Consider the following 13,357-nt stretch of genomic DNA (forward strand, 5'->3'; position numbering starts at 1 on the left):
ATCCTTTGTTTTTTTCTGCACCTTTTTCGGCTTCATGGATCTTTCCGCTATTTCTTCCCAAAATACACCTGGCGGGATTGGAAGGCACTGCGATCCGATGTTTGCGAGAACGTCGGCTTCATCATTGCTCAACCTACTGATGTGATTTACCTCGCATCCATCAAACAGCTTCTCGAGCTCATTGTACACCTCCTTATATGCTATCATGCTATCATTGACTGCATCACATTGGTTCATAACTTGCTGAGCCACCAATTGTGAGTCGCCAAAGATTTTTAGTCGAGTTGCACCACAAGCTTTCGCCATCTTCATCCCATGTATGAGGGCTTCATATTCTGCTTCATTGTTGGATGCGTTAGGGAACGTCATCCGTAGGACGTACTTTAACTTGTCGCCTTCAGGTGATATAAGTATTACTCCTGCGCCAGCTCCTTCTACTATCTTGGATCCATCAAAGTTCATGGTCCAAGTTCTCGACAAATCTGGAGGTCCCGTGTTTTGCAGCTCCATCCACTCTACAATGAAATCTGGCAAAACTTGTGACTTGATTGCCTTTCTTTTTTCATACGTGATGTCCCGAGGGGAAAGTTCTATTCCCCAAAGGGAGACACGCCCTGTAGCTTCTGGATTGTTCAGTATATTTGAAAGAGGTGCTTCATTAACTACTATTATCGGGTGTGCCGAAAAATAGTGGCGCAACTTTCTTGCCGTTGCAATTACTCCATATGCTAGTTTCTGGTACTGCAGGTACCGCTGTTTGGAAGGCGATAAAACTTCACTAATGAAATATACCGGCCTTTCCACTCCATGGAGTTTTCCTTCTTCTTCTCTTTCGACAACTAGCACCGTGCTAACCACTTGGGGTGTGGCTACAATGTACAGCAGGAGAGGTTCCTTTTCCTTCGGCGCCACCAAGATTGGTGGTGTCGAGATTGTGCGTTTCAGATCCTCGAAAGCTCTATCGGCTTCTTCGTTCCACTGGAATTTCTCCCCTTGCTTTATCAAAGCGTAGAACGGTAACGCTTTTTCTCCCAGCCTGGCGACGAATCTGCTCAAAGCTGCGACTCGCCCAGTTAGTTGCTGTATTTCTTTTCACTTTGTTGGCTTCCTCATTGTTACGATAGCTTGTATTTTGTCGGGGTTTGCTTCAATCCCTCTTGCTAAAACTAGAAACCCAAGAAGTTCTCCTGCTGGGACGCCGAAGGAGCACTTCGTCGGATTCAGCTTGAGGCAGAATTTGTCGAGGTTGTCAAAGGTTTCCTTGAGATCCTCGATCAGTGTCGCCCCCTTTTTTGATGTTATGACGACATCGTCTATGTATACTTGCATGTTTTTTCCAATCTGCGTCGCCAAACACTTTTGCATCATCCTCTGATATGTTGCTTCCGCGTTTTTTAAGACCAAAGGGCATTGTTCTGTAGCAAAACACGTCGTAAGGTGTGATGAACGCTGTTTTTACTTCATCTTCTTCTTTTAATCTGATCTGGTTATAACCAGAATATGCGTCCAGGAAGGAAAGACGTTCACACCCAGCCGTGGAGTCGATAATTTGATCGATCCTCGGGAGGGGAAAGTGATCCTTTGGACAATGTTTATTGAGACACGTAAAGTCGATGCACATGCGAAGGACCTTAGTGTTTTTCTTCGGCACCAGCACTGGATTTGCTACCCATGTGGCCTCTGTGTGCAGCTCCTTGATAAAACCAGCTTCTCTTAGTCGATCAATTTCTGACAGCATAGCCTTGCGGTTTGGTTCCGAAAAACGCCGCAAAGGTTGTTTGATTGGTCTCGCTAGTGGATCCAAGTTTAGGTGGTGCTCGGCAAGTTCCCTGGGTACTCCTGGCATGTCAGCTGGACACCATGCGAAGATTTTCCAGTTCTCACGGAGGAACTCGACGAGCGCGCTTTCCTATGCGAGGTCCATGTCGTTTGCGATGGACGTCGTCTTTTTCGGGTCTGTCGGGTGAATCTGCACCTCCTTAGAATTTTTCTCAGTATTGAAAGTTGATTCTTTATTTGGCCTTCCAACGTCTGGCAGCACGTCGTAGTCAGTCATACTCCTTGACGCCAAATACTCAACTTGCATCCCAAAAGTTTCTGATATCCGATGAAAATCTTTGTCACATTTATCGGCTAAAGCAAAGCTTCCTTTGACTGTGATTGGTCCCTTAGGTCCAGGCATCCTCCACAGCAGGTACGTGTAATGTGGTACCGCCATAAATCTAGCATATGCTGGTCGCCCCAACAGAGCGTGGTACTGTGACGGAAAATCTACGACTTCAAACTCCAACTTCTCGATTCTATAATTTTCTCGAGTCCCAAACTGAACATCGAGATTGATCTTCCCCAGCGGATAACTTGGCTTCTCCGGTGTGATACCATGGAACCTCGTGTCCGTTGGTTTTAGGTTTGCTAGGGATATATTCATCTTCCTTAGTGTATCTGCATACATAAGGTTTAATCTGCTGCCGCCATCTGTGAACACGCGAGAGACATCGAACCCTGCGATGACTGCTGGTAGGATAAGTCTTGGCCCCTGGTCGAGGAACTTCTTGTGGATGATCTGCTATGGTGAAGCCAATATCTTGCCCTGACCAATTAAGGTACTCAACTGTTGGTGGAGGCATTTTTTCTGCCATGAACACTTGCCGCGAAATTACTTTCTGAGCTCTATTGGATGGCCTTCCTTTCTGAATCATCGAGACCGCTCCGTTAGAGTTAGGATCAACGTAGGGCGGCGGTGGAGGTGCTGCCGCGATTCTGAGCTGATGTCGATTGTCGTCTGTAATCGCGGGAGGGGGTGGTAAGTGAATCTCACTCCTGGGTTCTCGAGGATTTCTCTGTGCTGCCCGAGCATTAGCATGCTCTGCCCACCTTAACATTGCCTGGAAATTGCGACAATCTTTCTGCAGATGTCCTGACTGTCTTTTTCCGTTCTTTGTCGAGGAAGAAGTGCATCTGACACGGCCCGTTCATCATCTCTTCGGGAGACACGAAAGGCCTCTGGAACCTTGGCCCACTATTTTACCTGTTGTTTCGAGAGTCATCTCTATTGTCGCCTCGTTGCTCATTGCTTCTCTGGTAATCATCTCTATTGTTTCCTCCGGTGTTCGCTCGGAAGCCTGCCGAAATTTGACCTGGAGCGTCGTAACTCGGGTACTGTCGAGGAAATCGTCGCCTTGGTTGATAGTTTCGACCGTGATCTTCCTCTGGCGACCTATGCCGTTTGTTGTGAACATCATCTTCTCCATCTGCCCACCTGTTTGCTATTTCCATTAAAGCAGATACTGTCTTTGGATTGGTTCTCCCCAAATCCTCGACAAAATCTCCACGCCTGATCCCTGCGACAAACGCATCTATCGCTCTCTCGTCAGATATATTTTCTGCCGAGTTTTTGATGATATTCCACCTTTGGATATATTTTCTCATTGGCTCGTCTGGCTTTTGTCGGCACGCTCTCAACTCCTCTAAAGACGCAGGTTTATTGCACGTGGACCGGAAGTTCTTGACGAACACGTCCTCGAAGCTTTCCCAGCTGTCGATGGATCCTGGAGGAAGTTTCTTTATCCAAGATCGTGCGGCTCCACTCAAATGCACCTGGATGCTTTGCATAGCTGTTGCTCTGGTTCCTCCTGTAAGCTTCACCGTCTCGAGATAATCAACTAGCCAATCCTCTGGATCTTGAAGGCCGTCGAATTTTTTGAAGTTATCAGGTAACTTGAATCCCGAAGGGACTCGAGTTTTTCGCACTCTCATCGTGAAGCACGGCAAGCCACACATATCCTCGTCGTTTAATTCTGGGGACTGCCGATGTTCCCTCCTGCTTTGTCGCGATCTGTCGACCCTTGCTTGTGCTGCCGTGTCCCTTGCTCCACTTGGTCCTTCGGGAGCTGCTGCTGCTGCTGCCGCAGGTCGTGGACTATTTTGCCTTGCCGCTCCTTCGGGAGGTGTTGATAGAAACGCCGTCCCCATAGCTCCAACTCCTGCTATCGCCATGTTGTACAGTGTTTCCCTTGGATCTCCTGGAGGTGGTTTAGATGCGAGGATAAAAGCTTGTGTCGCCATATACCCAGCCTCTGGTGTCTTAGGGATGATGTTTCCTCTTGTGTCTATCGACATAAAAGACATGTCGAGGTTTTGGACCAAGTGCTCTCTTTCTCCTTCGGGTACGTGTTGTAACCTCGATCTTGCTCTATTCCGAGCCTCCCTGTGGCTATCACCCGAAGTTCTAGATTGTCGACTCAGCTCTGCCCTTCTCCTGCTGGATGCAGAAGCTGCCTCCTTTCTTCTGTTTAACTCAGCTGTCTGTTTTTCCAATTCCCTTGCAGCTCGTGCGAGCCTATATTGATATGCTTGTAATTCCTCTGGCGTGGCCGTGGTGGCCATTGGTTCTGAGCCATCCATAGCTCTCGCGGCTCTATCCCATGCTGCTTGCGGGAGTCGAACTCTGTCTCGTGGTTGTGGCCCGATATATTTATTGCCTAGACCTCGTCGCAAATCAGAGGGATCAACGTATGGATTTCCCAAATCGTCGAAAGCCTCAGATGTTTCTTCTTGGTCGTGGCTTGGCTCTCCGATGACATAAGTCTGATGATACTTTGTATTCAGATCTATGTTGGGTTTGGTGACACCATCGTTAAGATTGGCGAAGACCTTGCCCACTGTAGTAGATTTGTCGATGAAGTTGTAGCTGTCGACACTGCTTGAGCCATCGCTTATATATGAGTCCGCAGATGACTCAAACGACATGTCGCTGAAGATCTTGGCGAGTTTTTCTCTTGCCCTGGTGCTGATGAAGCGTGACGACGAAGTTTCTTCTTCTCCTGATTCGGTTGACGATGTATAGCTTGAAAAATCGGAATCGACCGCCGACGATCCCGACGAAATCGGAATTTCGACACGATACGATCCTTCTTTCTCGACGCGAAAGTGAAACCTTCCGAACGTCATCTCCATAGGCTCCTCCAGATACGCATATGCATCCAAACGGGAGGGCGGGTGAGGAACAAAATCGACAGGACCAGTAGCGATCTGTTTACCTCGATCCATTGCGTTGCTTGCGGTTGACGAAGTCGACGATCTTGAACATGCCATCGAGATCAGATCCTTGACGCCTCTAGTTCCCACAGACGGCGCCAATTGACAAGGTATTAACTTGTCAATGCCTACGGGTTGTAGACTAGGGTTTAGTTGGAAGTAGAGGGCAAGTAGATCTCGAAGGTTTCAGCCAAAAAGTACTCGACGATTATGAAAACTAGGGTTTGAGAGACAATGATTCGATGATTTCTTCGTCCCTCAACTCCCCCTTATATAGGAGGCGGAGCCGAGGGATTCGTGTTGTACAAGTTACAGAGTCCGGGAAGGTTTCTAACTCATCCCGCAAGATTACAAATAACACTTCCTATTACAACTCTAGCTTTCCTTAATAATATCTTGGGCTTCCGAATCTTCTTATTCTTCGGGTAGTGGGCCTTCAGTAAACCCCGGGTACTATCTTCGGCAGGCCCATTTGGGATGCCTATGTCAGTTGCCGAGCGAGGAGATCAATGCTAACCTAACCACCATCAAACTGTCATCCTTGTTTTTGCCATGCCCGTCTTAATTAGTCGTCCACCGCCGGCTCTAGCCCGGCCTTCGCATGGCGGCCACACCCATTCAGACAAGCGATCCTCTCCTCGTCATCATGAACATCATTGTCTCCCTAGGTTTCTTCCACACCGCGTGCGTCGTCTGATTAGGTGTAGAGACCTCGAGCGACAAGCGCCACCCCATAGTCCAGATTCCAGAGTGCTAGCGCCACCCCAACCTATCCCCGTCCTCCGCGAGAAAGTGAGGGCCGTCCTCCGTCTTCGCGGTAGGGCACAAATGAGTTGTTGAGGCTGGTGCTAGGGGCCTCGTGGTCTGACAGGGTGGGGGAGGCTGCGATGTCTATGTGGGGGAGTCGGGAAGGTTCACGTCCCATGCACATCCAAATCTCTGGCTCCGGCATGGGTGAGCCCCATCGGCAATCCTTCGTCGCACAAGGGGTTGGCCTTGGGACAAGCAGAGGTGGAAGGGCACTGTGGAGGTGGCTGGATGGCTCTGATGGCATTGATCTGCGTGGAGTGTATGCACTGCGAGAAGGGCTAACATGCGGTAGCGTGCATTAGTGGATTTGAGAGGGGAGAGGATGGATATAGGGCATGTCACTATGAGAGTGATCGGTGCTATTTGCTGGGCGAGGATGTTATGGAGGCAACAATAGAGCAATGGACAAAGCGGGAACGGAATAAGGGAAGGTCGGACAAAATATACCACCGAGTGGCAGGAAAGTGCCCAACTATTATATTGAGCATGTGATGGCGTTGATTTTTTTATATTTTATTTGGGTTAGACACGAAGAAAAATCGATTTTCCCAATGAAAAACACAATCCTTTTTAGTATACCGTGCCGGGCTGGGCTGGGCTGGGCCGTGCTAGTACTGGTAGTGAGCCCATCCGGTAGTCCACCACACCATTCCATCCATTATAGCCTTGGTCTTCTTCTCCCAGCTGAGATCTCGATCTGTTGCTCCATCCCGAATTCACTTCCCGGAGCCGGCAGCTAAACCCTAGGTCCGGTCCACCGCCATGGCGCCGACACGCTCGGTCGCGCTCCTCTGCGCCCTCCTCCTCGCCGCTTTCTGCACCTCCTCCGCTGCGTCCGACGCGCCCTTCCTCGTCGCGCACAAGAAGGTGGCGCTCACCCGCCCCAAGCCAGGCGTCGAGCGCCTCGCCGTCTCACTAGACCTCTACAACCAGGGATCCGCGTGAGTGCTCGCTTCCCCTCCTCGATCTGCTCCGCCCTTCTCGTCTCAATTTTCGACATCTACAATCTCTATGTGTTCGCTCCTGGAATTCACAACGTCGTCTCGTGTTTGTCGTCTACTACTGATCTGGACTACGAGCTAGTAACTGCTAGATCCAGAGTGTACTATCCGTAATCGCGATGATTCGCACCCTGTCCTGTGTGCAATAGAAACGATAGGAACATTTGATTTGATTTAAGTAGACGGCCCATCTTGCCTATTTTGATTTGTTCTTTAATCTCATGGTTTTACAGCTCAGCTGGTCATAACCGTAAGTCAAGCACTTACTGACGTCCAATTTTTTTATTTGTCATGTAATCTCATGGTTTTGCAGCTCAGCTGCTAAGAACTATAGGTCAAGCACGTGTTGTTATTCCATTTTATTGTGTCCTTTGATCTCATGGCTTAACAGCTCAGGTGGTTAGAACTATAAGTTAATCACTTGCAAGTGAAGCACTTGTTGAGATTGTGGTGTGGTCTGTAATCTCATGGTTTTACACCTCAGCTGGCTAGAACTACAAGTCAGGCACTTGCTGCGTTACTAGATTGGTTTTAATTTGCTTGGTGTTACATCACGTACTAAATGAGTATGTGGTTTTAGTAGTCATAAGTCTGAGACATCATGAATTGTTTTCCCTTGATTACCTAGAATATAAGCTTAATTTGCTTAATTCGACATATCCTGTAATACCATGTTTTTGCCGCTCAGCTGATTAGAACTATAATATATAAGCCAAGGCCCGTTTGTGTTAGATTGGTTTTATTGTATTAGATGCCACATTGATTACAAAATGATCAGGTGGCTATGTCTTTGACTTGCATAATCGCTTTCTTGGATGCTCAGCTCTGAAATATATTAATTTCTATTTGCTGCTGAAAGTGTACATCCTGTTTGCACGGGCAAAATCTTCGATTACATTTCACTGTTTGACTTATTTTCCCGTCGTGTGGTATGATGCATTAAGTTGTTGTAACTTTGGCTACCATTTTGTTTGTGGGCTTATGTTCGTATCATGACATACGATGTACTCCCTCCGATCCATATTAAGTGTCAGTGCTTTAGTTCAAATTTGGACTAAATTGAACTCAAGCCCTGACACTTTTTATGGATCGGTGGGAGTATTAACTTGTCTTAACTGGTTTCAATTTTCTTTTACAGAACTGCCTATGATGTTACCATTAATGATGACTCGTGGCCAAAGGAAGTGTTTGAACTTGTCTCTGGAGAGGTCTCAAAGACTTTGGAAAGGCTTGAGCCGTGAGTACATTTTTGCAACGCGTCTCTCTGCTTTTGGTGTCTCTTCATGGTACGTTGTTACAGAAATTGACTCTGTCGTTTTCAATTTCAGTGGTTCCACTGCTTCACACGCGTTTGTCTTGGAGACCAAAGCACAGGGCAGGTTCCAAGGTTCACCCGCCGTCATCAAGTACCGTGTTCCCACAAAGGCTGTGCTTCAGGTTTGATCCTCTACCTACATGTATATTCTTCGCTAGTCTCTTTCATGCTTTATGGTCGCTTCTATGCTCTTTTGTTTTCTATCTTGGCAACCTCTCCACTCATGTTGCTTAACCGATAATTTTATGTGCTGAAGGAGGCCTATTCAACTCCCATCCTCCCTCTGGACATTCTTGCCGAAAGACCTCCAGTGCAGAAGTTTGAGTTTGTATGTAATCCTGTGAATCTTCATTCTATTCTGCTCTGCCTGCTTAATAATTCTAATGTACTTGTGCTATTCTGTGGGTGGCGTCGACACTCTTGCTCTGGAATTCCTCTCGCGTGCTGTTCAGGCTAAGGTATTTCCCTTTCGTTACTTTTCTCTTGATGGTTGTCCCTCCCCGTATTGATAAGATGCTACTATATATATACACCTTGGAGCCAGATGCTAAGAATACTGTCCACGTGCAGAAACTCGTGGCGAAATACGGTGCGCTGGTGTCCGTTGTCTCCTTCGTGCTAGCTTTCATCTACCTTGTCGCGAGCCCGTCGAAGTCCGGTGGGGCGAAGGCAGGCAAGAAGAGACGTTGATCTATCAACATCCATTGGTTCTGCCGTTTCTTAGCTGGTCCTCTGTCTGGAAATGGATGAGGCTCTTTAATAGACTGAATCTGTGAAGTTATTATGCCTTCTGAGACTGTAATGAAGTGACTATGCAGCACTGTGACACTTGTTTCTGCTTATTTGTTCTCAGCAACTTGACAACCCAGAGGAGAGGACTTAGAAACCCTTTTGGTTCTGCTGCTATGTTTTTTTTGTGTATCAGGTTCTTTAGCTACCTTTGAGACTGTACTGAAGAGACTATATAGTAAAATTTTGACGTAATTTTGGTTACTTATCTTTCAGTGTTGGTGCGCATCCAGTCTAAAGCCTACTGATACAACATGGATTTTGGTCCACAAATATCTGATTTTTGTTCTTCTGACATTGTGATTTTCTGACATTGTGGTGTATAGAGGGATGATTTGATCAATATGTAATGGTATATTAAAAATGTTAAATGGAGAAACGATGCAGATGGGCATTATACCATTTACTAGTCTCCAACCCGTGCACCAGTGCACAGGCTCGCAATATAAGTTATAGAATAATGCTGAAAACTTAGTCACTTTTCACAAATTATGATATGAAGCTTGAAAAGCCCTACCTTCCCTGTCATTTTTTTTATAAAAAATGGTTAACGTTTCATAATAACTACAAAATCAACCTTTATAAAAAATGGTTAACATTTCATAATAACTACAAAATCAACCTTTTAATCGCTCCTATAGCACCCCCTAGTAAAAGGAATCGTTAGGTTTAGAAAGGCGTTGAAAGACGACAATACCTGGTGTCAACTGAATCTACTTATTAGTACAGTGTTCTACATGTAAGAGATGAATATAGTAAAAATCGCGAAGAGACGCGTGTAAAAATTGATCAGCTCTTATCGTCCATGTACCTAATATTCATAGCAGTTGTGGCAACATATGTAAATGACAGGAGCGAGACAATAGCATTTCACCTTAAGAATTCATAATCAATCCTTGCAATTAATATATAGGTGAGTACCCACTTTATTTTGCGGCATAACTAAGAATTAAGTGGAGCATGTCAAAAGTATGTACAAATCTCGGTAATACACGATGAAAGCCTCCAATGAGATTGTGGTCCAGTATAAATATGCGGAGGATTCAAACCACCAGGGTGGTATAAGAGAGTGCTACTCCGTCCGTTCTTATTTAGTTTGCATTCTGAATTTAGTCAAAGTCATAGTTTTTAAAGTTTAACAAAGAATATAAGAAAAAATATCAATATTAATCATACCAAATATATATAATTTGTAAGCATACTTTATCTCGATTCTAATACAATAGATTTATATCATAGATGTTAATATTTTTTCGTAAATATTTAAATCAAGTTTACAAAATTGTGACTTTGACTAAATCCAGAATGCGAAATAATTGTGAACAGAGGAAGTACAACGCCAGATATAAACTTAAGAATAATGTTGCTGAAGTAACCTTCAACGATGAAATATGGCCTTGAGCTTCTAATAGCTGAGGTCATCTCCCAAATACATATAATTTGGAAGCATACTTTATCTCGATTCTAATACAATAGATTTATATCATAGATGTTAATTTTTTTCGTAAATATTTAATCAAGTTTACAAAATTGTGACTTTGACTAAATCCAGAACGCGAAATAGTTGTGAACAGAGGAAGTACAACGCCAGATATAAACTAAAGAATAATTTTTCTGAACTAACCTTCAACGATGAAATATGGCCTTGAGCTTCTAATAGCTGAGGTCATCTCCGCTTGGTTTTGCATGCTGCATACTTGAAATAAGCTAACTGTACATTATTTTTCTTCAGAATCGATAGAATCTAGAAAAAGAAAGTGATGATGACAAATGTTTTCTTTATTATATTTGTAAATCAGATTATTATTTTGTTCAAACAAAATTAGAATTTCCAATAGCATATCTTAGGCTCCTAGAATATGGAAAACTTGGGACAATATATTTTATTGCAATGAAGATATATCAAATATATCAAATAATTTGTGGCAATATGAGCATACTTTTTTTTGTACACTCGTAGAATATGGCAAGCTTGGGACAAACTATTTGATTATAATGAATATGTATCACATCTATAAAATATTTTACTCTGAAGTTAATTCTCTAAAAGCTATGGTTTTATACATCCATCGTAAGCACAGTAAATCATGCATGGAGACCACCAGCTAGCAGAGAATAAAATCTCGCTGCCACTGGTATGAAAAAGCAACACGTCAGCGTACTACCGCTGAAAGGGAAATCAGTTACCATGAATTAAATACCTGCAAAAGAAAGTATACCATGCAGCTACTTGATTATCCGAGATTAGGACCTGGCCCTTGGGCAGAGTAGCTAATCAGCCTGTGAAGCGATCAATCAATAATAGTGGCGCAGCTCATAAGTCGAATTTGAAAGATAAATTAGATTGCTTATCTCTGACCGGCGAGGCAACTCCCAGCGGCGTCCAGCATTGCGGCATCGGTCGGGGTGCCCGGAAAGTCGGAAACTCTGGCGGCTGCTACTTTAGAGGAGAATGGGTGGCATGATGCGGAGAGACCACCAGTAGGTAGAGGTGAATTCTCGGGGTTTCACATGCGTATAGTAGATCAGCAGTATGAATCGCACGTGCCGCCATATCGCATGCCAGGTTACGATTAGATCTGCTTTCCTTTTCATTTTCTATGTGGAGAAGAAGGGTCACGCCGGTAAAAGAGAAAGACCATCCAATGGCTACCGATACATGGTCTCCCGATCGGATGGTTATTTTTTACGGGTTTCTAGGATTAACTGTGGTAGCTCCTAGGAAGTCTCCAATTAGTAAATATAAGATTTATGTATACACGAGTGAACATAAATTGTCTTCTATGTAAATCCAAATGACCCCATCATGCATCAGCTAGCTCAAATAATGGTAACTAAGTGACTTACACAAAAAAGAGGTTAAATTTATAAGTTATTTGTCTCAATAAAATTTCCACTTACTGATATTTTTTCTTTGCTATTTTTGTCTTTTTTATGTTCGTGTATTTCAGATGTAATTACATATAGCGCACGCTGTACTGTTTTTGCATCTGGTTATATGCCTGCATATCCTTTCTGCAAAGGAACCTGTCACATGTCATATGGTTAAGTTACGTTAATTATCCAAGAATAATGTGTTTCGGTCAGGGCTCAGATCAATCTGTACTGTTGTTACTATTTTTCGATTGTTCGGAGTTGTAGATAACTGGTACTGTATGTTTTATCTTACTTTCATATTGTTGTTTTGCCTGAAAAAAAATTGAGTGTTACATATATAGCTATACGGTGCTGAACGATTCAGAATTTTTGTCTCTGCTCTATTGTCACTGAAACAATTCTGATCTTGACGAATGCATGCCTATCTTTCTGAACTCTGCACATGCGTCTAACTACAAACAAATGAAGTTTTGGCTCCGACAGGGGAGGAATGCAAACACTGGATCAGACATGATTTAAAGCAGAAAGAGTAAAATACATGGTAGGTACTTGAATTTGTAGGCGAGGTTCAATCAGGTCACCGTACTAACAAAATACACATTTACGGTCACCAAAGACGATTAGAGCGCTCATATACGGTCACCGGTGCTGATGGCGCGAAGTATTTGTCGACTGGCGAGCTGCGGCCCCATCTACAATCCACGTGGTAATATGTTGACCGGTTCAAGTGAGATCTTTTGGAAAAAAAAACCCCTCGATCGATCTCCTGCGGTAGGCGGTGCCTTCTTCCTTCTGCTCCCTCCCCTTGAAAGTCAACCAGGAGCCTGCAGAGGAGGCCGAGCAGAGTAGGTCAGGCGCCAGCGTGGGATTGGGCGCCAGCGTGATCCAAAGGCGGCAAGTTGGAGGTCTTCGTCTTTAGGGCATCTCCAGCGACGCGCATGCAAACGGTCACTCAGCGACCGTTTTCGTCCGCCGTGACCGGAAATGCGTCTGGCACCACCTCCAGCGGGGCGACACAAAGTGACCGGGCTGTCCGCGGAGACGCAAAACTGGTCCAAATATGCGCCTGGGATGCGTCTCTGGCGGACGCTCGGCGGACGAGGAAAGTGTCCGCTCGCGTCTGGCGGACGTTTTGTTTGGCCCACCAGGCAGTGATGCAGCGTCGATGCGTCTTCTCCGCCAGTACTGACGCCGAGGCGTCGCTTCGGCAGTCTGCGGCCGCGTTAATGGCGATGCCTCGCGTGCCGCGCGGCCGTCGCCTACCTCTGCGCACGTAGTAATGGCGATGCCACGCGTGGCGCGGCCGTCGCTCTGCCTCCGACCTATATAAATAGGGACGCGAGCATCTCATCTCCTTCCCACAAAACCCTAGCCGCCGCTGCCGTAGCGCCGCTTCCGCTCAGCCCTAGCAGATTCGCCATGAGCAGCGCCGGAAGCGGCCAGGCTGCCGCGCCTCCACCTCCACCTTCACCTCCTACTCCACCTCCCCCGGCCTCGAGCTCCGACGACGGGTTCGACTCCGAAGACA

The 13,357-nt window shown here is 45.5% G+C and overlaps 1 protein-coding gene across 2 annotated transcripts; it reads left to right on the forward strand.

Moving 5' to 3' along the window:
• The first annotated feature begins 6,524 nt into the window (after positions 1-6,524).
• Positions 6,525-9,167, forward strand: LOC127340579 (uncharacterized). Of its 2 annotated transcripts, XM_071824750.1 has the most exons (6): positions 6,525-6,788; positions 7,987-8,085; positions 8,177-8,285; positions 8,420-8,491; positions 8,616-8,621; positions 8,734-9,167. In XM_071824750.1, the coding sequence occupies exons 1-6, from the start codon at positions 6,610-6,612 to the stop codon at positions 8,851-8,853; spliced, it is 585 nt and encodes a 194-aa protein (XP_071680851.1). In that variant the 5' UTR covers positions 6,525-6,609; the 3' UTR covers positions 8,854-9,167. The 2 variants fall into 2 exon arrangements, with proteins under 2 accessions (XP_071680851.1, XP_051222276.1); XM_051366316.2 differs by having other exon boundaries at positions 6,528-6,788; positions 8,420-8,621; positions 8,734-8,951.
• The last annotated feature ends 4,190 nt before the right edge of the window (positions 9,168-13,357 follow it).

This window comes from Lolium perenne, unplaced genomic scaffold (genome assembly GCF_019359855.2).
Source record: "Lolium perenne isolate Kyuss_39 unplaced genomic scaffold, Kyuss_2.0 unplaced9, whole genome shotgun sequence".
Lineage (NCBI taxonomy): Eukaryota > Viridiplantae > Streptophyta > Magnoliopsida > Poales > Poaceae > Lolium > Lolium perenne.